Below are 23782 nucleotides of genomic sequence, written 5' to 3'. Positions count from 1 at the left end.
ATGAGATGTGTAAAATTCAGTTTTGCTGATGCCGTCAACAGAGAAATTGAGAAATATATTTAGTGAGAAACCATGTACACTGATAAGTGCGCTGGGTGTTGTTTATGGAAATTGCGTGAAGTGAAATTTATCCGAAATCTTGCATTTGCAGAACATTACAGTGCTGCACACAGCAACCAGGGCTGTGGGTAGAGAAGCTTGCTTTTCATGCCTCTCGGCTATCAATAATTCTGATCAATCTTGCTAGAGGAAAGCCTTCTTTATCTTTCTATTCTCTCCAATATAAAATCATTATCATATAAAGAGAGTATTACAGTATGCAGGCAAAATTTACAGGGCAAATGGTTACTCTAGAAGTCTGTTGAACAGTTAATTAAAATGCTGTATATTTTTCCCCTTGCTTTTGAGATGACATTATATTTGCTAGCTTTTAAAAATATGTAATTTTGTAATTTATTTTCTTGTAAAGAGTCATTTTCCATCCCAATTTCATATTAGTATTTTTTTAAAGACAGTCCCCAATGCCAAACTTTATAAGCCTTGCGCTCTATAACGAGAATCCTCTTTTTGGACAGTCTTGGTAAAATTTGGACAAAGGTTTGATTTTTCTCTGCTTCGAGAATGCCTGTTCCAATCTGAGCACCCGCAGTCCTGGGGAGCGTGGGCCTATGAGAACATCCTCACCCCAGGATTCCTGTTGTCCAGGGCCCAGAGGTCTTTGTCCTGGTGCCCCCATCCAGGTTCTCAGAGCCTCTGCTCTTGGTGGAAACTGCTGGGAATTGCAGTTGATGCTCAGTCTCTCTAGCTTTACTGAGGCCAGCTGTGCAAGTTGTTATTCTGGTCATGTGCCAATTAATCTTAATAGCCAGTTTGACTGGGTTAAGAGACTTCTAGAGAAGTGATTGGATAATTGGGACACCGTACTCATCAGGTGGGTTAATCCACCAATGTTCACAGTTGAATGTGCTGTTGGGAGCTGAGGCCCAGCTGATGGTGGGTCACTGGAGGCAATGACTTTAGAGGAGACAGCTGTCACTAGCACTTGAGTATTCTGCTTCCTGGCCATGAAGTAAGTAGCATCACTCCACCTCTTCTGTCATAGATCTCTGCCTTGGGGCCAATCAGCTGTGATTTGAACCCTCTGAAACCATGAGCTCTTCCTCTAAACTGTGCATGTCAGCATACATACTAGGAAGGGAAAGATAACCATTATAGGTTATTGATTCACTTGAGGTTCTTGTGATTCAAAGAAGGCAGGATGGTTTTCAGCCATGTCTGTGTTTAGATATGCATGATGCCTTCTGATGCACAAGATCAACTCATCTTCCTGCTGCAGAGTATTTACTGATTTTCTCTTTTCTTTAACAGAGTTGGTGTGGACCTGGACGAAAATCTGAAGGAGGAGCCCACCTCACATCAGGCAAGTCAAACTAGCCTTTACATAAAATATAAAAATATGAGGTGTTCTATTCCATGGGTAATTCCATGCTTCAGCCTGTAGTCAAGAAGTTCTTTCTAAACAAGGTTTCCTCTGCTGGTAAAACAAATCAGATGACAATAAAATGCAAGAACTTCAGGGTGTTGATGTGTAGCAAGTGAATATGCAGAAATATCATACACCCAACAGCCTATATGTGGCAGCACAAAGCCTGAACACTTTACAGTGTAGGAATCAGGCCACAGCTAATAGAATGAGACACCCATGACTCAAATTTGGGCCCAGCAACTTGCTAGGTAAGTGATCCTGATGAATCTACTCAAAGCATGTCTGACGCATGTTGAGCACACAACGAATGAGCCTGTTTCTTCTTCATGGCTTCTTGTTATTAGGTCTAAGTGTTCAGAAATACTGAAACAAGCAAGAGACCACAAGACTGTTTAAGTGATCCATTACTGACCTAGCTGAGCAATGATTGTCCACTCATATTTAAAATTCCTTTCAGAACATTGTTCAAAACATACTGTGACTTCAACTAGAGGAAAACTCTTCTCCAAACTATGGATTCGAAACTGACATCCAAATAGAATCTGTGATTAGCGAGATTACATTAGCCATTATTAACTTGGTTCTTTAAAAAGATGAACAAATGCATGGAAGTGGTACACATTTGGCTGAAACTAGAAGTAGGTAAACATGATTAAAATAAGGCTGTAACTAAGTAATGTTGCTTCTATGAGTTGTGTTAACATCAAATTTTGATTTGAGGATGATCTACATCTCTCTGATTTCATGTGTCTTCCCTTCCACTGCCATCAATGAGATACAACTGGTTGGCATTCCTGGTCAAGGTGCCACTTCCCCAGTTCACACAGGTAGAAAGAAGGAAGGCACAGGGGAAATTAAATTGGTGATGGGCCTGAACTCACGTACTTTGATTTTGTTGTCACGTTTTCCAAAGCCAGACACTGCTGTCTCCCCAGACTACGTTGCCCTGGAAGCATAGCTCTCTATAGGATTGGGCACCCCTGGGCTACCCAAAGCTCAGGGATTAGAGCCAGCACAGTGGCCAGCAAGGAAATCAAACCCCACCTCTTCACCCTGGTAGACTGTGAGGAGTGGTAACTAAAGTCTAGCGATGGCTGATTTTTAAAAAAGCATTTTCATCTTGGGTAGGTCAAATAAGCTACCTTCCCTTTAAGTACAGCTTTTGTCTAAATTTTATCTTCCTCATATACCTTTCTATTTAAAAGAAAAAAACCATAAAATTCATCAAAGAAAATTCTTTTTCTTCCTCTGCCTAATATTTTGCAATCACATATAACCTGTCTTTCCTTAAAATTTAAATAATTTTATTTTACCTCATTCACATGACACTTTTAAACAAAGTTCATCCTTGTCTACTCTATAATAACTTCACCCAAGGATATTAGACAAATAAAGATTTTGTTATTGTATTTGAAAATACAATGCCTTATGCCTCCGTCACCCAGAGTGCTAGGCTTCCAGGCATGCACCACCACAGCTGGCTCCAGAACTGTGACTCTTCACGGATATGCATGCATGCAGTCATTCAGACAGCTCATTGTTGGCACCCACTCATGTCAGACACTAATACAGATTTGAAGAGAGTTCAGCAGGTGCTGTTCCAAGTCTTCTCCCTTCCAGAGCTTCTACGCTAATGGGAGACATTGATGTGGAAAAAGTAAGCAAGTATGTGCTGTGTGTTCACAGAAAGATAACAGTATAGCAGTGAGGGGCCTAGTCAGGGCAGACCTCCCTGAGGAAGTGGCATTTAATCAGAAGGCTGAGCAGAAACAAATCGAATGAGACCTGGGGAAGTAGCCCAGGCAGAGCATACAAGATGCGGACCCCGGAGCTGCATGTGCCCGAGAGGAAGAGGAGGGCTGGCACTGATGTGGCTGCGGCTGGGTAAGGAATGCAGGAGAGGTAGGCAAGGCTCCGCTCATGGGTGATGGTGGTGAGTTTGATTTTATTCTGTAGGCGATGACCGTGCTTGACAGTGTACAGCTTAGAAAATACAGAATTAACTTTTCTTTACATTTTTCCTCCCAGTTTCACTGTCAACAATAATAATAAAGATAATCTTCATTTTCCTATCATCCCTTAAATTTTAATACAATGCTGTTCTCTATGATTTCCCTTAATATCAGCTTCCAATTTTTCCAGTTTTCTTATGCTCCCCAAAGTCTCTTCAATGAAATGTTGTTTTTGGTTGTCATTTATGCTTGAGCCCTTTGTGCCTAAGTCCACACCCTGTGTAGATCAGTCCTGGTCACAGTGACTCCAGAAAGGCAGAGCAGCGCTGTCTCTAGAGCAGGCGATTAGGACAGCTGAGCAGAGGCAGCGGCTGTCAGAGCAGCCAGGATAAAGAGGATTAGACTCCAGCTGCAGGAAGGGACGCAGGAAATGTCTGTCACAGTGTGAAAGGAGAGGAAAACGAGAGGCACCTGTTTGCCAGCTCCTGGGGAACCAGAATCTGGACCACCTCCGACATCTGGAAGCAACAATTAGGGGAGAATAAAAGTATTTATTTTTCAGCACAACTGATATTTCTGTTTGTTTGTTCTGTTTTTGGAGATGTCTTACTATGTTCCTCAGACTGGCCTCAAATTCACAGTCCTCCTGCCTCAGCTTCCCAAATGCTGAGATTAGAGGCTTATGCTCCAACACTCAGCTTCACAATAGACGCTCCTTACTCAGGGTCGTCTAGAGTTATGTGAGTTGAAAATACAAGGATGTTTAAGAAAGGAAGAGATAAGCAGAAAGTGGGGTCATCTGAGTTATTAAATAAAATTTAAATTTCCATTGCTAATATTTTTAAATATTCCTAATAATTTTATACAGAATAAAATCATGAATTCTACATACCTATCCCTCAGATTTAACAATTGTCTGCAGTTTTTCCCACATTCATCTCATCCATTTTTCCTACAATATTGAAGTTCATGTCATAGGATATACATTCCATACTACACGCCCACAGATATTTTAAAAAGAGAATCCTAGACTCAAAAATTGATATGACCCAGATGAGAACTCTTTAATGCTATAGTGTGAATACGTATTTTGTTTTAAAAAATAAAATATTTCAAGCAAATGTTTTGTGGTTCCTTACTGACACTGACATTTTTGTTTGTTTTATCTCTTAATGGCTAATACACTCAAACATAACCCCTTCCCACTAATATTTTAGTGCAGAGGACTGAGTCCTATGTATTTATCTTACCAGTAGATTTTACAGTTCCATGCATCAGAAAGTAGGAATAATAACAAGAAGAGGAAGCAAAGGAAGGTGACAGCTACAATTCAGAGAATATTTTTATGTTTATATATGATTAAAATCTTATATAAGAAGTTTTAAGAAGTAACTTTCAAAGACAACAACCCAGTGATGTGTTGAGCTAGAACTAAAAGCCAATGCTGTAGCTAAATTTGGTGATAAACTCCTGTGACTGTAACACTCTGGGAGGCTGACCCAGGAGGATCTCAAATTTGAATCCAGCCTGGACTACTGTAGTAGACCCTGTCTCAAATTGCCTCAAAATAAAAATGAAAACAAGGTCTAGATGTGTATCTCAGTGTGAAGCCCTGGTTTCAACTACTAGTATCAAAAAAAAAAAAAATCAAAGCCTTTTCTCCTTATTGCCCTCCATGTACAATATCCAGTCTGTAAACATAATAACCTTTCTTGCTAGATGGTAGCATACCAGTTGATTTCAAGAATAACTTTCCCTATTATTCTTGGCCAGCCTAACTTCCAAATCCTACTGAGAAAATCAAGAACATTTTCTTTTCACGAGACTGTAGCATCTTCTACTTCCTCTTGTCTGATTCTCTCTATGTGGAGTCCTTTCCTTTACCCATACCTGTTAAGCTGAAGGCCATAGGTCCATTGTCCCGAAATCTTCTCCTCTATTACGGTATGTGCCATCCTTCACTTACAGCAGAGTTGGGTCTGTTTTCTTCTGGGAGGAGAGGGCCTAACTATGTTATTCTCTGTTGTTACTTTCTCCTCATAGACCTGAGCTGCCAGCCAATCTAAAAGTCTTATTCATGCATATGCCTACAGGAGACCATTCCAGAAAGGACAAGAGCCCTGAGGAGAGAATATTCCTAGCCTGTTTGACAAATAGCAAGGACCCCAGATACACTACAGCTAGAGTGAGCCACAAAGAGCACTGTGGAACATAAATCATCAGAGATATAGGCCAAAGCCAGATTCTATCAGTTATCTATTGCCACATTAACATTACATAATAGGGAAACATTCAAAATCTCAGAGGAATACAATAATAAATATGTATTTATCCCATAAGTCCATGGGGTCCAGCTGCTTTAGGCTGGACTTCTTTGTGAGTCCGTGGTCAGCCCCAGGTTGGCTGGATGACTCTGCCATCTTGGCTGCATGTGCTCACATGTCCAGCATTGGATGGCTGTTGCTGATTGGCCCCAATTGGTATGACTGAGGTAACTGCTGTGCTCCAGGTGGTTCTCACTTCATCCAAGGAACAGTGAGCTAACTGGGCATGTCTTGGCAAAGACAGAGGGCAGGCATTTAAGCAAAAGAGTGCAAGGTTTCCTGAGGCTTAGCCTTAGGACTGATCTGTTGACACTGCTGCTACAGTGTGTTGATCAAAGAAAGATTAAAGGCCACCCTAGAAAAAAGGTGCATAAATAGACAACTCATTTCTGGCCAAAAGCACTGCCTAGGCACCTGGAAGAGGCCAGGGATACAGGCCAAGATGAAAAAGATGTCTAGATCTTTTGGGCTAAGGTAAAGACTTTGGACCTCATGGCAACCTGCAAAATTTCAACACTATTTTATAGTTCCAAATGTTCTTTCTTGTCAAACATTCCAGGTATACTTGGGAGGGGGAGAATTGTGTATTCTGGCAACCATTTCTATAGCATACCCAACAAACGTAGAATACAGTTAATAAAGTATTTGATAAGCTGTCAGTTATATTGATTCTGGTTTTGTTTTGGGTTTAGGTCTACTTATTTTATTTACTGATAAAACCTCCAGCTGTAGTTAGGGGCTTTTCTATTTCTCCTATTTATTGATGTTAGACACTGTTTCATGTTTTCAAAGCTTTCCACTGAATATAAAATTTGGTTTGATGGCTGGTTCCTTTTTAACTCTTTGAAAATTATAATCTGTCACTTTCTCCTCATTTTTTTCTTCTGATGAAAAGTCAGTGGATTTTTTTTCTGTGAACATAATATAATCTGTTTTTATTTGATTTCTTTTAGGGTTTTTCTCTTTGTCTTGAGAAGAGATAGATGACAGACAGACAGACAGACAGACAGACAGATAGATATTTGTTTTTCTTTGAATTTGTCCAAATTGAGACTCCTGAGTTTCTTGGGTTTTCAGGTTGATACTTTAATCAAATTTGGGAAATATCCATCTCTCCTCTACACTCTAGTCATACATATATTGGGCTGCTGTATCTTTTTTTCTCACATCATTTAGGTTCTAATCTACCTTTTAATATTGTTTCTCTGCATTATACAAATTGATGATTTTATTGCTATCTTTTTAAGTCTCTTGCCACTTTCTTCTGCAGTATCCAACCTGCTCTTCAGCCAGGATAGTAGACTTTTTTTCAGATATTATATTTTTTGGTTCTGAATTTCCACTTTTTTTATAGTTCAAATTTTGTTTTGAGATCCTTATTTGTATACTTACTGCCTCTATATTTATATTTATGCCTACCCCTTAGCATACTTTATGGGTGTTTTAACATTTTTGCCTGCTGATTCCAAAATTTCAAGGTCTGTTTCTGTAGATTATCTTACTTTTTTTTGTCTGCAACTCATGTTTTCTGATTTTATCCCATGTCTGGAAGTTTTTATGATATGCTGGACATTATGAATATTGCATTGTACAAAGTCTGAGTTTTTTATAGGCGTGTTAGATTTTATTCCATCAGGCAGTTAAGGTGTTACTGAGTCTTAATTTTATGCTTGCTTTGACCAATGTATTTTTATCTTGTTCTTAATTTTAGGACATAGCCTTTATTCTAGAACATCATTCTTACACAGAAAGCATGTTTTTTCTAAAGTCTCAACTGAATATTTGACTTCAGATTTTGGCTGGACCTAATTCCACTATGTTTCAGTTACTGTGAGGGTAATCTCTTCATTTATTTTTTGATTAACAATAGTGGCTCTCTTGCAAGATTTTGTGAACCCCATTCAGTATACATACCAATTAACCCTCTGCCAAGGACTTGAGTGAAATATCTACATAGTCTTTGGATGTCTTCTCTGCCTAGTTCCTTCCTTTCTGCTCCCTCTCTTAAAAATTTCAGCCACCTCAGCATTATCTAAACCCTCATCTCTAGTTCAACTCAGTAAGATTGTTTTTCTCTGCTTGTACTCTATTTCCTTGCACTTCAAATGGAAAAGGACCTCCAAGCACAAGGTGAAAGAGAATATAGAATTCACCTAATTTGGCCCCTACCTTCAAGGATCACAGCCCTTCACTGCCTGTTATCCGGTGACTGAATCCTATCATGTTTATGATACCAGCTTTTATCATGGTCAGCAATTATATATTTTGAACACAACTTTGAAATGGTTTTGTAAGGAGAAACATTTTTTAAAATTTTGGTTTGGTTTCAGATACATGCTGAATACTGTCTAATGGAATAATAAATTTAAATCCTATATGTGTTACTACCTAGGGTAGTGGTTCATTCTAGTAGTGTTTAAGGGCTCCACTGGACTAGAATCTTATTCATGGTGCATTTACCATTGTGTACCTGAGTGTAAGTTATGTATGTACATATTTTGTCTTTATTTTTTTTTTGTCTTTTTCATTTTTATCGGTATCAGGGATCGAACTCTCGACTGCCTGCTTCTTGCAAGGCAGGCGCTTATGCCACTGAGCTACACCCCCAGCCCCATATTTTCAATTTTTAGCCTGTACCAGGGGCATATTGGACCAGGACTAGTTTGTTATATACTTACAAGCCTTCTAAACCATAAATAAGTTACTTGACAGAAATACTTTGTAAACTATAGTGAGTTATGCAAACATAGACATCATCCATTTTACATTTTCACAATTATTACTGATACTTTTTATGTCTAGAACTCATGATTGCAGTATATAGCTATATTCATTTGCTATTGCTACACAATTTCTTAAAACATAAACGTTTATTACCTCAGGTTTTTATAGAGCAAGAATTTGAAAGCAACTTCGCTTAGTGTTTCTGACGCAGTGTCTACTATGAGGTTTCAGTTAATATGTCAACTAGAGTCACAGTCATTGGAAGACTCTAATGAGCCTGGAAAATTCAGTTCCATATGAGCAGCTAGCTTCAGTCCCCTGCTATATGCAGATAACCCCAGTGGAAAAAGAGCTGCTTGCATGTCCGCACAGCATGGCATGCAGCACAAGTGACCCAACACAGTACAGCAAGGGGGAGGCACATTGCCTTATTGTGACCTAATCGTGGATATGACGTCATCACTTCTACCATACTTTATCCTTTAGAATTGAGTCATGATGTACAGCCCACACTTAATATGGAGGGAAATCTGCCTCTATCTTTTAAAAAGATGATAATCAAGGATTTGTAGATACAGATTTTGTTACGGATTAGTTCTAAGATGTCTCTCAGAAGTCTCACATGTTAAGAGACAGAGATTTGGAAGGTGATCATGGGAGCACTGGGCTCATCTGTGGATTCATCCATTGGTGTTTTCGTAAATTAATGTTCCAATAGGAGGTGGGAAATGCTAGGAAGAGATGAGTCACTGTTTGCATGACCTGGAAGGGTATGTTACTGTCCCAGCCAACCTCCCTCTCTTCTCCTTCCTCACCCCTGCTCCAGTCCCCTCTCCTCCTCTCTCTCCCTCCTCCCATTTTTTCTCTTTTCCTCCTTCTACTTCTTCTTCTTCCTTTGCTTCTTTTCTTTTTTTTCTCTTCTTGTTTGCTTCTCTCCTCCTTCTCTTTCTTCTCTTCCTCCTTCCTCTTGCTCTTCCTCCTCCTCCTTCTCCTTCTTTTTCTTCTTCTTTCTCTCTCTCCCTCTCTTTCTTCCTCCCCCTTCCCTTAATCCCTGCATTCCCCTTTCTCTGCTTCCTGGTGATCATATACATTGAACAGCCTTCCTTCTCCAGACCCTTCTTTCATGCCATTTCTACCTTGAAGCCAGTCATGAACTGAACCTTCTGATACCATGTACCAAAATAAACATTTCCCCCTTTAATTTTGGGATGTCAGATATTTTGTCCCAGAGTTAGAAGAGGTGGTTAATATATATTTAAAAGCTATCATAATGTTATATTTTCCTGAATTAAACAAATTATTTTCCCCTGAAATAACATAGGTCTATAAAAGTCAAGTTATTCTTACCAGGCCTTTTCTCTGTAGCTAAACCAAAAACCTAGACCATCTAGTAATAAAAAGAAAACTACCCATATTCCATTGTGACCTGTCATTTCTTAATCTCTGACTCACCTAAAAGGGAGAAAAAAGATTTTAAATAGTCCAATCATTTTTAAGTGTCATATCCATATTTAAGAAATAGCTCTGTGTGGAGTATCTAGAGACATGTTACATCTCCCCATGACCTTATTACTTTTATTTATCTTTGGTTAGCTATGTCTGTCATGTGTTAGAATAAGGTGATTTTTATGTAGAGGCTAAGAATCAGTGATTTACCTTTTAAAGTGTACATTTTTTAAATTTCCTATTTGCTCTTCAATATGGTCCTTCTTCAGAATCCATCAATCTTTCTCTTCTGAGACACAGGAGATGATTCTCTTCTTAGTAACTAGGAATCAAGGCAATGAACTTGAAATTAGTCCATAAGCACACTCCATATTGGAGGGAGATAGTAAGATAAAAATACTGCAAATTCCATTCATGTACACAACCTGAAAAAGTACTTGAGAACCCATTAGAAGCTCCCAGGTTTTGTTATGATAATTATTTGTCTTTGTTCATTCCATTCAACTTCTCCTGTCATTAATATTAAATATGAAATCTTAAGAAATAAAAAGCACAATCTATTGACTCCTCCTGAATTTAAGAGCAATCTCATGTAATAATCCCAGAGCGGAGTTCATCCAGTTCACTCAGCAAAGACTTCTTACCTGAATATTGACAAAGGAATATATTCATGTTTGCTTAGTTCTTTTCCATTAATGTTAATACAGTAAACAATCCCTCCTTCTTTCATTGGCCAGTTTTCACAGGCATCTAGCCAGAGCCATTTTTAAAAACTTCTTAGGGATTCAAAAAATCCAAAAATGAAATACCATCATAATTCCCTCTAAGGATGAGGCAGTCACTACCCACTCCACTACGGCTAATGATTTCCTAATCTTTGGTCTAGTCCCTTATTTGAGGGGGTGGGAGAGAGAAAAATATCAAATGTTCCAGTCATTTTTAAATGTTCCCAGAAGAGAATAGTAAAGGATCCAGAAATTCTGCCTACATCAAACATTCTGCTTCTTGGAAGTGTCAAGACAAAAAATTGAGATTCAACAAACCTGAGTCTCCAGTTGGCAGCTACAGCTGTAAAATGTGAGGCTCAGGTAGTAAGTGCTATTATTATTAAGAAGTAGAAAAATCAAATTTTGGCCATCAGTTTCTAAACCCTGTGCTTGCTCTGATATGCATACCACTTTTCCGCTAAAATAAAGGAAATTGAGAGAGAAGAAATGTTGCTGGGGCTGATAGAGAAGAGTATCGCCAAGCTCCAGATTCTGTTTCTGATGACTATTCACATCCACTGTCCTTGAGGTGTGAGATGCTCTCTATTCCAAGATAATCCAGATGGATGGATTCTACCTTCTGGCCTCTGGCCATCTGGACCCTCCCAGGTCTTTCTCTCTGTTAGCTTCACCAGACACCTTCCCTGAGCCAGGGTGACTGAAGACTGGCCTTCGCTCTGCACATTTATCTTCAACCCCCAGTATACTAAGCAGAGCACACACTAGCCTAACTCATTTATTTCTACTCACTTATTGATGGCCTTTCATAACCAAGTTATTAACTCATCAATAACTTCAGTGAAATAAATGTGTAGATCCAGAACTGGGCCAACAGATATTTAAGATATACACTGAAAATTTTGGCTTAGGATCATCAGAAAAGTCAATGCTGGGTCATCAATGGAATTTCTCCCACCTGGGAAAATACATTTCATAAATTTTTGCTTCTAATTGGAACCCAGTTTATTTCTGTAGAAGGTATTGAAATGAGTAAGTTCTCCAGTCACCCAAGTAAAATAAAGTTTTTTTTTAAAAAAAGGTTACATACATATTGTAACATTTTTCCAAAATATCACTGAATGTGTATTACTCTCATCAGCTATCAACAACAACGAAAACCTGGAAGCTTTGGCAATAATACAATACAAGCTCTTTTGGACTTTGTATAAATTTTGATATGCTTCCCCCAGGAAATAAAAAGGAGAAAGAAAGAGGGAAAATGGAAGACCTTAGGAGACCCTTAAAGTGAAGATCTAGGATTCCTAACACTGACGTTAAGTTTCTGTATGGATATGTTCAAAGCCATCGTCAAGCTCAGAGGAAATACATAGTTTCATCATGTTTCAAGGTATACGTATCTGTGCAATCTCAGTCTTCATGACCTCACCAGTATCCTGACTTCATTTCCCTACTTATGCCTTTGCCCTAGTTTGGTCCCCACTTACAGCCTGAAGGTCCATCTAGAGGTGAGGACCTTGGCTCCTGAAGAGCTGCCAGTGTCCTTGGTAACCTTTAAATTCTCCAGTTTTCTCATCTGTAAATTAAGAATAATAGAGCGCTCTTTATCAAATTGTTTTAAAAATGCAAATACTTATTATAGTTTATGTCTAGATCTCCTCCCAAAACCTCACGTGGTCTTTAGTGGGGCTTTTCAGAGGTGGCTGAATCTAGGGTGTATGATGCTGGTATTAAGAGTGTGTGGTTACTAAATTAGTCCACTGATTGGTTTGGTGCACTTCTGGGTTTGATAGTGGAAAGCACCACTCTGGGTGTGGGTGGAACCACCCAAAGGGCAGGTAGCCTGGAAGGGGTAACAGGAGGAGGCAGGGGACTGTGGCTGGTTCACTACTTCCCTACTTTGCTGCCTTCTACCCACCATGAACTGTTTCTCCCTGCCTTAGAGCCAGTCAAGTTTGAACCAGAACTTCTACAAACTGTGAGCTAAGTAAATCTTCTTTCCTTTAATTTTAGGTGTCATGTATTTCATCTCCACAGTGAGAAAAGTGACTTAAGACAAAAGTCAGTATACAAAACACTTAGAATATTGTTTAGTATATTGTTAAGTGTTCAAGAAGTATTGTCTATTGTTGTCCTTAATAAAAATATAGAATTTTACATATGATTTTAAGGTTTTACAAAACAGTCATTCCAATTTCTTCAGTTCATTCTATAGACAAGATAACTGTGGTCTAATAAAGTTTCCATAGAAGATCATTTTTTTGAGTTTAAAAACTGAATGAGACACTGCAGAAAAGACCATCATCTTTGAAATATAGCCATCCCACACTCAAATTTCAGCTAAGTTGTTTTCTAGCTATGACTTTGAGCTTACTTTTTCTCTTCTCTACACCTCTGTAGGTCCTCATGTGCAAAATAGATATTAATCAACCTGCTTTGATGGATTGTAGTGAGAATTGAAAAATAATGACTGAAAAAAATTAATGACTGGCTAATGTGACCAGTATGCCTCCTAGCAGTTAATGAGCTTTCAATAGCTGAAGACTGTCATTTTTTGCAAACATCACTCAGCTGGTCTGCTGCATGGTGGGTTCTAGAGTTCTGGCCCCCTGCCAGTACAGCTGACCTCTACACCACCTACCCTTACTTAAAAACACAAGCTAAAAAGAAATTTTCTAGCCCTCATTTTTATCCATTTTGTTCTGTAACTAGCTTGTCATCTATAGATTTTATGCTGTCAATGATCACCTATTCCGGTTGATGGATGACATCTGTAAGTCCCTACTGATGTTAAAAGAAAGGAATGGTGAAAGAGGGGTTCTTACAATGGGCCCAGAGACAACAGGAGTAATTTTGTCTGCCAACTGAATTCCAACCTGCAGTTGGGGGTGAGAGCTCAGAAATGGCTCGTGTGTGTTGCAAGATGATGAAGAATATATTATATGTAGCCGTAATTTTTTGCAAAGCTGACACATTTGATGGGGAAATAGAGAAAGGTACAAGGAAGGATGGAAATTAAACCAGACATCCTGTTTTCCCTTTTTAGAGGAAATGAATATATTTTAACTCTAGATAGCAAAGCACAGCACTTCAGCTCTCTCTCAAAAGAAAGAATTCTGGAACCCTAATATCCTAACATGAAAAATAATTGGTGCCCCTCAGTGAGACCTGGAAACAGATAATGAGTTTTATAAAGTAAGTTTGAGGAATTCTTTCCTCATGAGATTTTTTTGATATTTGTATATATACCAAGGACTCCGTGTTAACCCTGCCTGACATAGCATTTCCTGAATGATTGGCCCAGAATTCCCATCAGTATCATATGAACACTGGCATACAAAGGAATATCATTTGAAAATTTGTAAATTTTGAAAAATCAGAGATCTTAGCCAATGAGAAGGCCATAAAAAATTTGGACTTCTCCTGAGTTTCTACTCAAATCATTTGAGGCACAAGACAAATGTCTGACTCAATACGGACCACACAGTTTACATTCTGGTGTTCTCATTTTATTTGTGGCAGTTGGGACTGCAACATCTGCCCAGTATGCATGTTTCAGAGAGCAAAATACACCCCTCATGTTCCATCATTTATTGTTGAACAGTAATAGAACACACTGAGAAAGAACAAAAAACTGAGTAAAATAAAATGAAAGCAAACTAGGCTGGCCCTATCCAAGGACTGGCTTTGGTTCAGCCCATGGGTTCACACTGTTTTTTGGACAACAGAGGTCCTCAGAATATCTGCTTTATCACTGGATTGCAAACTCCTGATGCTATGTGGGAATGAGCCTGTGGGCTCAGACAAAGCAAAAGTCCACATTAAGATGTAAATGCTTTTAACAATGGAGATAATTATGATTGCAATTGACTGGAATTCACTTTTCTTAATATGCAAGATTAGACACAGAAGTTTAAAAAGGCTACTGAAAATTCTTCCCACACTGCAAATTGTTTTATCATTTCTCGCTAACATTCTCAGTAACTTTTCACCTCATTTTCCTTTTTGTCACATTTAAATTTTCTACTCTCTTTTGTCTTTAATTCCTCCTCCTCCCCTTTCTCTTTAAGGCTCCAGTGCACGCATGTGTACATGTGCACGGTGTTGTGTGTGTGAGATACATTCACTTAGTGCATCCCTGCCTTCAGGAATATCTCTTTGAAAACTCTTCATAATCTAAGCAGAAAGATATCAAAATCAACCATAGCCCTATCAAAAGTAAAATGAGAGAAAACTAGAATAACAATGACTAGACTGTTACCATCTCTGTGACCTTTTGCTAATCCATAAATAAATGCCATCCAAATTTTACAGAAGTAAAGTGCAAAATTCCCTCGTCAATCTGACAGAAATACCATTTTTACTGATGTAAAAAAGTGGCATTTCTTAGCTATTCAATAAAATCAGAATTATTTAGGAAGGCAAATGTTGAATTGAGACAAAAGAATGTCATCAACACAGCCTGATCCATGAACTAATTTGTTTGGCAACTGTCTCACCATTTAGATGGAAATGCCTGTGCAGTACTTAGAAAGATTTTTTAATGTGATTCAATCTAATTTTGCTATGACTCCAAATGCTATAGGGGAAATAAATGTACTCCCAACCTGCTAGATATCTGATACACTAATTTCATGCCCCCCAAAATCAAAGAATGAATTTTGAGTAACAACAGAGGCTGAGAGTAGGAAATTTTATTGAGGGAGGACAGCTCCTGAGACAGAAAGGGACCCAGAAAGCAGGTTGCCATGGACTCCATTTTTCAGAGGATGTTTTATAGAGCAAAATCACAAGGTGGGTACAAAAATCAAAAAGTGGGTACAATGTGGGACAAAATCATGATGAATCAACAAGATTACAAGTAGAGTCACTTAGGGAATGTTGATTCAGTGGAAAAGCAAGTCACAAAGCAAGTGTACATGGAAAAAACAAGGCCCTTGTTTGAAAACCATGAGTCAGGAGGTCCTGGTCATCCCCCCAGCTGACTGATGCCTACTTAGAACATCAGTTATACAGTATTGTCTGTTCCTCGGGGAGTATGTAGGTCTAAACCATTCTATTTTATCTTGAGAGCTGGCCTTCAAAGAATGCACCTCCAGCCACAGTTATAACGTGTTCCTGTCTTTTGCACTGACTCCTCTGTGGGCCTAGCTCTGTCTGCCTAAAGTATTTCTACCTAATTTAGCTGTCTATAGTAATTTGATTTATGTATTTTTCTATTAAAATGTGTTTAACCACCAGCGCAATCCCTTTTTCTATGGTGTCTCTCCAGGAAGCAAATAACTTGGATAAAAGCGTGACAAAAGCAGAGAGTGCACGGCTCTTCAGGATGTGGTATGGTTTTGACCACAAGTATCCTTTGATAATGACCTCGCGGATCCTGCTGCATGACAGAGAAGTATTCTGAGCATTCAATCGTTGAGGTACACACTTCTGCTCCTCAGGAAACACAGAAAGGTAAAGTGAACTCACAGCCAAACTTATCAAGGGGATGATTTTGTAAAATTAAAATATCATCTGGTCTATGCTTAGGTGTTAAAAAGAGCTAATGTAAATCTATGAGTCAAATCTGGTATTTAGTGGCAATCTAACATAATCTAACACTAACTGATAAAATCATACAGTCCTGAAGAATTGATCCATGTTATGGTTCTTTGTAGAAATCTGAACAGGCTTTGGCCAGGGGAACCTAGACAAATGTCCTGCACCCTTCCCGCAGAAGCCCACTTGATTTTGTTCTTTACCATAAAGAATAAGGCAGTGGGCTAAGGTTAAGAATGAATGGGCTGAGAAAAGTCTGGATCATCATAGTATAAAATAGCACTTTTTTTCAGGCAGGCTTGAGTAAGCTTTTTCCCACTGAAGGACAATTTTAAAATTCTAGCAGCCAGTGTAAACGCAGTAACCCAGATATATCTCGCCCTGTGACTTGAAGGGCTGAGAAGTCAGGCCTGAAATGCTTTGCCATTATGAGTTGCAGTAAGCAGTGCATCGCTAATCCCAGGCAAAAGCTCCATGAAGAAAAGGAAAGAACTGCACTGTAAATTGAATGTGTTGGGTCTTTGTAGTTAGTTTTCTTCAGTCACAAATCCCTCTCCTTTCAATGAGAAAATGTCAGTCACTGGATGATTTTAAGCCCCTAGCCAATGATTAAAGCCACAACAAATCAGTAGGGAAGAAGAATTAGGAAGAGGGGGAAAAAAGTTCAAAGAATTGGTGAAAAGAAAGTGATAAAAACGGGAAAGAGAGAGGAAGCAAAAGAAATTCAGCAAATTCACATGATAAATGAAAAGAAAACAAAGGAATGATTATGGGAAACAAAAAGCAAGAAAGAAGTAAAGAGAAGCTAATTGAAGACTGCAGAGATGGACAAAAAGTAAAACAGTGTGACAGTTCTGAAAAGCAGAATATTTCAAGAGTTACAAACTGATGCTGTGGTGGCTAGAATGTCTCTGAGGTTGCACGACTGGCCTGGGGTGGCTCTGGTGTCTGTGGGTAGATGTCCTGCCTGCTTGGTGCACAGCACTTCACCCGAAAAGCAGTCCATTCTGGCCACTGGCTGCCTCCTGCAAGTCCCAGTATCTCCTCGACTGTGAAGCCTTCCCAGTGTCTCACAGGGCAGCTTGTTCTTAGCAGGTCATTGCTGATTTACACTCCTGGTGGATGTGCTTCTAGAAACAAAATTTGCCCCATCATTGCTTACAAGTATCTGATAACCACACTTGCTGCAAGTTATAAGAATCTGATTGAAAAATACTTGAGAAGATATACAGAGAGAAAATGATAAATCAGAAATGTGATAAAAGGTTTTTTTCCACTTCTGAAGTTACTGTGAGGAAAACTTTACAATGAAAAAAAAAAGGTGAGAAAATTAATTCAGAGGTAAGGAAATGAAAGTTGGAGCCCACCCAAATTGTTAGCTCAGAACAGTGACACTTAATTCAAATGATGTCATGATTTTTATCTCACTTTTCACCATGGGTTTATTTCCATATGATTAGGGGCAGACTAGCAAAACTGAAAGAAGATTTATATTCTCTGTAATGTCTCTCCTCATGGTAATTTGTCCTCCTGTGTGTTCATTCTAGAAATTGCAGTGCTATCATTGCACAAACATGTTTTCACTCAAACAATGGAGTTTTTGCGTCCTATTTATGCTCTAAATTTATATCTAGAGGATGGCAAGCCAACCAGATTCAACTCTGTGACCTCTTGATATATCTTATTTTCAGAGACAAATTATCCATTTGGCATTTATATCCATTCTGTTGGCCACCTAGAACCCAGTTGATGTTCCCTTTAAGTCTCATAGGTTAGGTTATTGCCAGGATAGAAATGAATCCCCATCCAGGGATAAGATTGCCTGACCTGGGCCCAAAAGACAGCTTTATGAATCTAACAGAAATAGAACTGCTCAAGTTTCATTTCCATAAAAGCATATTATGCAGATGAGGCATCATAAAGAATTGTTGACAAAAGAAAAAAAAAAGGAATAAACAAGCACTTAAACACACCTGTATCAGTTAAAGTTCTCCAGAGAAACAACCAGAACACCTAGAAGTAATTTACATATGCACACGTATATACATATAGATTTATTTCAAGGACAGGATGTGTATAATTGTGGGGGCTTAGCAAGTGCAAAAATCTGAAAGGCTCCCAGTCTAGAAACTTAGAAAGGAGCTGAATTTACAACCTTAAGACTGAATCCCTTCTTCTTCAGGATAACCTCAATTTTGCTCATAAGGCCATACAACTGATTGGATGAGGCCCACCCACACTATCAGAGATAATCTCCTTTACTTAGCATCTGTAACTGTAGCACCTAAACCAGGGTTTAGTCAAATGACTGGATAGTCCAGTCAAGTGGACACATAAAACACAGAACCCAACTTGATTCAACTGATGCCCAATATTCAGACCAAAAAATAGAAAGCCCCTTACACTGCACCAGTGTTATCAGTAAAACTGCTGTTGATCACATAGTTTTGTTCCATTTTATTTTTTGATAGAATAGGTAATTTACACACGCATTTTTGCAGAACTAATCACAAAAACACTCAGTGAGGATGAACAGTGGCCAAGCACTATGTTGAGTGCTTTACATTAAGCATTTCATTTCTCCTCCCAGCTCTTCAGGAGGCTGGAAAGCAAACACAGCAGAAATGGACCACTGATTGGATCAGTCTCTGCTTAACAGCCTGGGTCCCTGTTTGAGAGCATTGTTAGAAACCCACAGTGCCAAAATTGATGATTAATTAAGATTTCATTATGATCCAATGTGGACAGCAATTCTAACTCATACAATGCAGAAAAGAAGTTAGGAAGTGTAGAGATGAGAAGAAATACTCTGTCGTGTAATCCTTATATCCACTTTTTCTATTTAAATTTTTATAACTATCCTCTTTGCGAAGGAAGAAACAAACTCCTTGATAACTTTTTAAAATGTCTTAAGTTTCCACAGCTATTAAGGTTCAAGCCTGTTTCTGGCATTTACTCCAAAGTTCATAGACATTTTTTATCACTAACAATTGTATGTCCATGCTACCTTCTTCCCCTATAAAACCTCACAGCTCAATATGTGCATAAAGTCACCCTTAGGGCAAAGAATAACTACAATTCCTTACATTGTGCAGTGCATAACTTAGCTTTCAGATATCTTTTGACAGTGTAGGGATGAGAACGATGCTAGAGGGCTTTGCCGATCTTTCGCAATGCACCATTTTAGAGAAGTCTCCAAGTTTCCAAGTCAGATCCTCATCTCTTCAGAGGAAAAAGTTCAATATGCCAAGAGCTTCATTCAATCTCATTAGAGATAGACACATTCTAGCCAAATTCAAAAGAAGTAGAAGCATGAACCAAACACCAGGCTCCTAACTCACCACATCCCCACTAATAGCAGTCTTTTCCCAGCCATGAAAATGCTCAGGTTACAGTCTAGCTCCTAGTGTCCCTCCTCTCCTACCTCACTCTTGTCACTCTACTTGGACGCCCCAGGCTTCCTCAGACACATGAAACGCATGTCTGCATCCGGGCCTTGGCGCTGGTTCTTCTCTCTGACAGCCTACACGTTTGCCTTTCACCTTTTACAGTCAGTTTGTCAGTGAGACCTTTGTGACACCCATATTTAAATTAGCAGTTCTAACAGGAGTGTTAGCTCAGTCTTTTCTAGCCATGCCTTTGTACTATGACACTTACCACCACCTGGCAGTGTGTACTTCATTTTAGTTGTCTCCTCTAACCAGGGTATGTGCTTTCTGGGGACAGAAATGTGGGTCTGTGTTTGTTGACTGGCACAGCATTGGAGCATAGGATGGTGTCTGGCATGCAGTGTAGACTCAATAAATATTTGCTGAATGAATCAATCAATCAGGCATGCAAGCAAAACGGCACTATTTTCTATCCAAGGCACCTTCATTTCAGATATTGACGTAGCAGGAAAAACCAGTTAATTACCTGAAGGTTACTAAGTGAACGTAAAAGCAGAGAGAGGCCAAGTGGGTAATGTACGGGTCTTCATCCAGGCACCCGGTGCAGACCCCACCCCTCGTCCCCACCCTCTGACAGAGACACCCACTCTCAGCAGTTTCTGCCAGCTTCCTTCCGTGGGTGAGTCTGTCTATCTTAGGTCCCCTCACCCCTGGCGGGAAAGGGAAATGACCATTTTAACTATATCTTTTGAAAACAACCACCAGAATTTTGTTGCTTTAATTTAGCAGGAATTTGATAAACAACATTTTTAGGAGTCTACAATTCCAAGGCTAAGTTTCCAATTATGGTAATATATGTATTAATTTATTGCAAATAAAGTTTTTTTAATTAAGAACAATTTAAAGAAAAATATAAGTGACTCAGACATCATTGGTAACTTAAGTTTTATTAGTACAACTCATCTGGTAAGTTCAAGCCTTGTTCTGGCTTAGAAACCATTTTCTGTATGGATGACTTTGAATACATCTTAAACCACCAATCATTATGACTTTATTAAAATCAAACTCTAAATTTTACAGCCCCTTATCATCTTCATTACTATCACTATGTCTTCACTATAGTCTCATATAATGAGAAGGTTAGAAGCAGACATTGATGCTTCCTTATTTATATTTTAAGGTGTCAGATAAAATTTGCTTAGATTCATGTTACAGCTGGTGTGGGAATCTTGTGTTGCCTTATCATAGGTGACTAATGATCCTGCTGGGCTGTCTGCTTCCTAGAATCTCTTTCTACTCTATCATTTGTCATCTCTCTCCTTAAGCATGGCACATATTAGTTCTACAAATGTGAATGATGCAGGATAAAAAGATCTTTTCCAAAATAAAAAAAAATCTAAAATCATTCTTAGCACTTCCCATATGCTGGCATCAACTGAAAATAAGAATTTATTGTGTGCTTGCCAACATTTTACACAAGTGTGAAGAACGCTCCAAGATAACAATGAATTGGCAAGTCCTACAATAACAGAATTATATAAAGCTACATGAATGGATGCAGGCTTCCTTCCCATCACTGGCTTGTAACTGCGAGTCCACTGAGCTGTTAACCACACAATTGAAGACCCATGGCAGGATGCTAGGACTCTACCACTTTCCATTTTGAAAAATCTGGCATGGAAAGTGGCAGTTACCAGACTCCTCTCTGGATCAAAGTGTGGCAGGTTAACACTCCATTCCAGGGAAATAAATATGAATATCAGGGTTATTCACAATACCTGGAACCATGTATTTAATGGATCTAAATGTAATAGTATTTTAACCTTAACCAAAATAAATAACTTTCTCTCTTAAAACTTGACAGAATTCATTATATCCCACACAGTCACGCTTATGTTAAATCATAGTTATGAATATTATGTGTAACAATTTCCATTTTAAATGATGATCCCTGCACTGCAGATTTTCCCTATTGTGACTAGTTGAAGCACCTATTAATTATTTATTAGGGTAGTACAGTGGCCTTGTGAATGACTCAAAATTTATCTCACAAGAAAAACTCTCGGAAAACAAGAAATGTTGGTTCTCTGCTGCTTATTCAATAAATGAGGCAACTGAATCCAAAGGAGAGAAAAGACTCATCCAAAGTTGCAGGTAGCCATGTGGTCAACCTTCATAACCAACAGAAGGTAGCTGCATCCACCTGAGAAATCCAAGGGTCCTGGTTCAAGTGGTCTGTCCATGGAGTTATGTAGCGTCAATCGGTATGCAATGCTATTAACTGCAAGAATGCCTGGTATGCATTTGATTTTTGATCTGATTGCTTTAGTAACTCATTAAAAAGATTCACCAGTATGGGATGAATTATATTTTACTTCCATTAGCAAGCAGGGGATGTAGCAAAGGATATAAGTAATCCTTTGTTTGATGCATACTTTAATGAGCCTACCATGTACCAAGCAATATTCTAAGTACCATTGTCCAGCAGCAAACAAAACAGTTATATGTTGGTTTTTGCCTCACTGCTATGAGTCATGACCCCAAAGTCCTTTGAAATCACAACAGAGAAAGAGGTTGACATCACCAGAATTAAAGGGTGGGGAACAGACTCTTTAAAGGAGCCAAAACCCAAAATCACTTGTATGCCTCACTGTCAAAATATAAACTGATAACTCTCAAGTGGCTTCAGAAGACACCTAAATTTCAAAATATTTGCAACAAACAAACGACAAACCTTTCCTAAAGGTGCTGTGTAAATATATCCCTCATAACTTCCCCATCACAAACCTGTGCACATGGCATTCTAGCTGCTTCCCTCAGGGGGCCAACCATGAAGAGAAGCCAGTACTCACTGCACAGCAGCAATTCAGCTGCCACTTCCACCCCTGCTTAATCCAGTGGGTTCCCAGATTGGCTTTTGGTCATCCTCATCTTCACATGTGCTACTGCATAAAGATCTTATAAGTGAGCCCTTGAATTAGAACCCAAGTGAGGTAAAATTAAAATTCCCTTTAAAAAAGCACTAACTTCCTTAACACCTAGTCTCATGATTTTTTGATGGAAAAGAAAGGCAGGGACATTTTAACAGTACCTGGAAAGATGGCCTATCTTGCATTCAAGTTTTAACATGGATTTTCCATGTCTTCTTCTATAATAGGAATAATACGCATTGTCCTCTTGTTATGGTTTGTGTCTGGATGTCCCTCCACAGCCTCATGTTGTCAAGAGGGATGGGCCTTTCAAAAGTGGCTGAATTTAGTTTTTGTGACTGGTTCATTGTCTAGTGCTAGGATCTGCAGTGTCAGTGCTGCACCCGCCCTGGGGCAGATAACGTGCATACAATGTAAGAGAGGAAACTTGAGGCTCACTCCTCCTTTTTGCCCTTTTGCTCTTGCCACTGTTGGTATCTGCTGCTGCTGCCATGAATGGTCGCCTCCCTGCCATGTCACCCTGCCTTGTAGCCAGCTGAGTGTGAACTGAAACTTCCACAAACTGTAAGCTAAATAAACCTTTCCTTCCTTTACTTTGGGCATTCAGTTACAACAGAGGTGTCTTGGTTAATTTTCTCTTGTTACTGAGACCAAATTAACCAAGACACCTCTGTTGTAACTGAATCAATCCAAAAATTTGAATACTTACTGAGACAGCTTCCTGCTCACTGTAACTCATTCACCAGCCTCTCAGAATTAGAACATTTAAAACACCCAGTGCAGTTTTCTCAAGGCCCTGTGGCCTAAGGACAGTGCAATACATCATAGTTGAAAGGTAAGTCTTCTGGATACCCGATAGTGACTGCAAGTATTCTGAACAGGTTAGATTTCATTGTGATTATAAAAAATTATGGGATCCCAAGATGATAACTGAGTTTTCCACAATGATCCTAGGGTTCTACATAAACTTTGGCATTCCTACATTGTTTGCCATTTTCCTATAAAAAATTTTAGTAATATTTCTGTTAAATGAGAATTCTTTCACATTCCATCTTCACTTTAAGCAAACAAAATGGAAACTAGATTTACATAAAGAGGAATAAAAAAGCAGCCCATGTCTTTGTAGAAAAAAGATTCACAAGATAAATTCCTCTAAATTCAACTCAGAAAAATCTATTGAGTATTTTCTTGATGCAAAGCCTTATGTTGAGCTTTCCTGACTCATTCATTGATTTCTGCCAGGGTGCTGAGAGCCTGCCTGGTAG

The 23782-nt window shown here is 38.9% G+C and overlaps 1 protein-coding gene across 4 annotated transcripts in view; it reads left to right on the top strand.

The window, feature by feature from the left end:
- The window catches only part of Slc9a9 (solute carrier family 9 member A9), a 691893-nt gene that overhangs the window by 568596 nt on the left and 99515 nt on the right, over window positions 1–23782 (top strand). For all 4 annotated transcript variants that reach the window (XM_013159812.3, XM_063249139.1, XM_063249140.1 and 1 more), the window contains exons 13-14: window positions 1369–1420; window positions 15930–16009. In XM_013159812.3, coding sequence (XP_013015266.1) covers window positions 1369–1420; window positions 15930–16009 — 132 coding nt within the window. The remainder of the gene's footprint in view (window positions 1–1368; window positions 1421–15929; window positions 16010–23782) is intronic.

This window comes from Cavia porcellus, unplaced genomic scaffold, assembly GCF_034190915.1.
Source record: "Cavia porcellus strain 051 isolate PalLab524CR breed Dunkin Hartley unplaced genomic scaffold, mCavPor4.1 scaffold_5, whole genome shotgun sequence".
Taxonomy (NCBI): domain Eukaryota; kingdom Metazoa; phylum Chordata; class Mammalia; order Rodentia; family Caviidae; genus Cavia; species Cavia porcellus.
The sequence above is the reverse complement of the archived record's forward strand: the minus strand, read 5'-3'. Positions and strand labels throughout refer to the sequence as shown.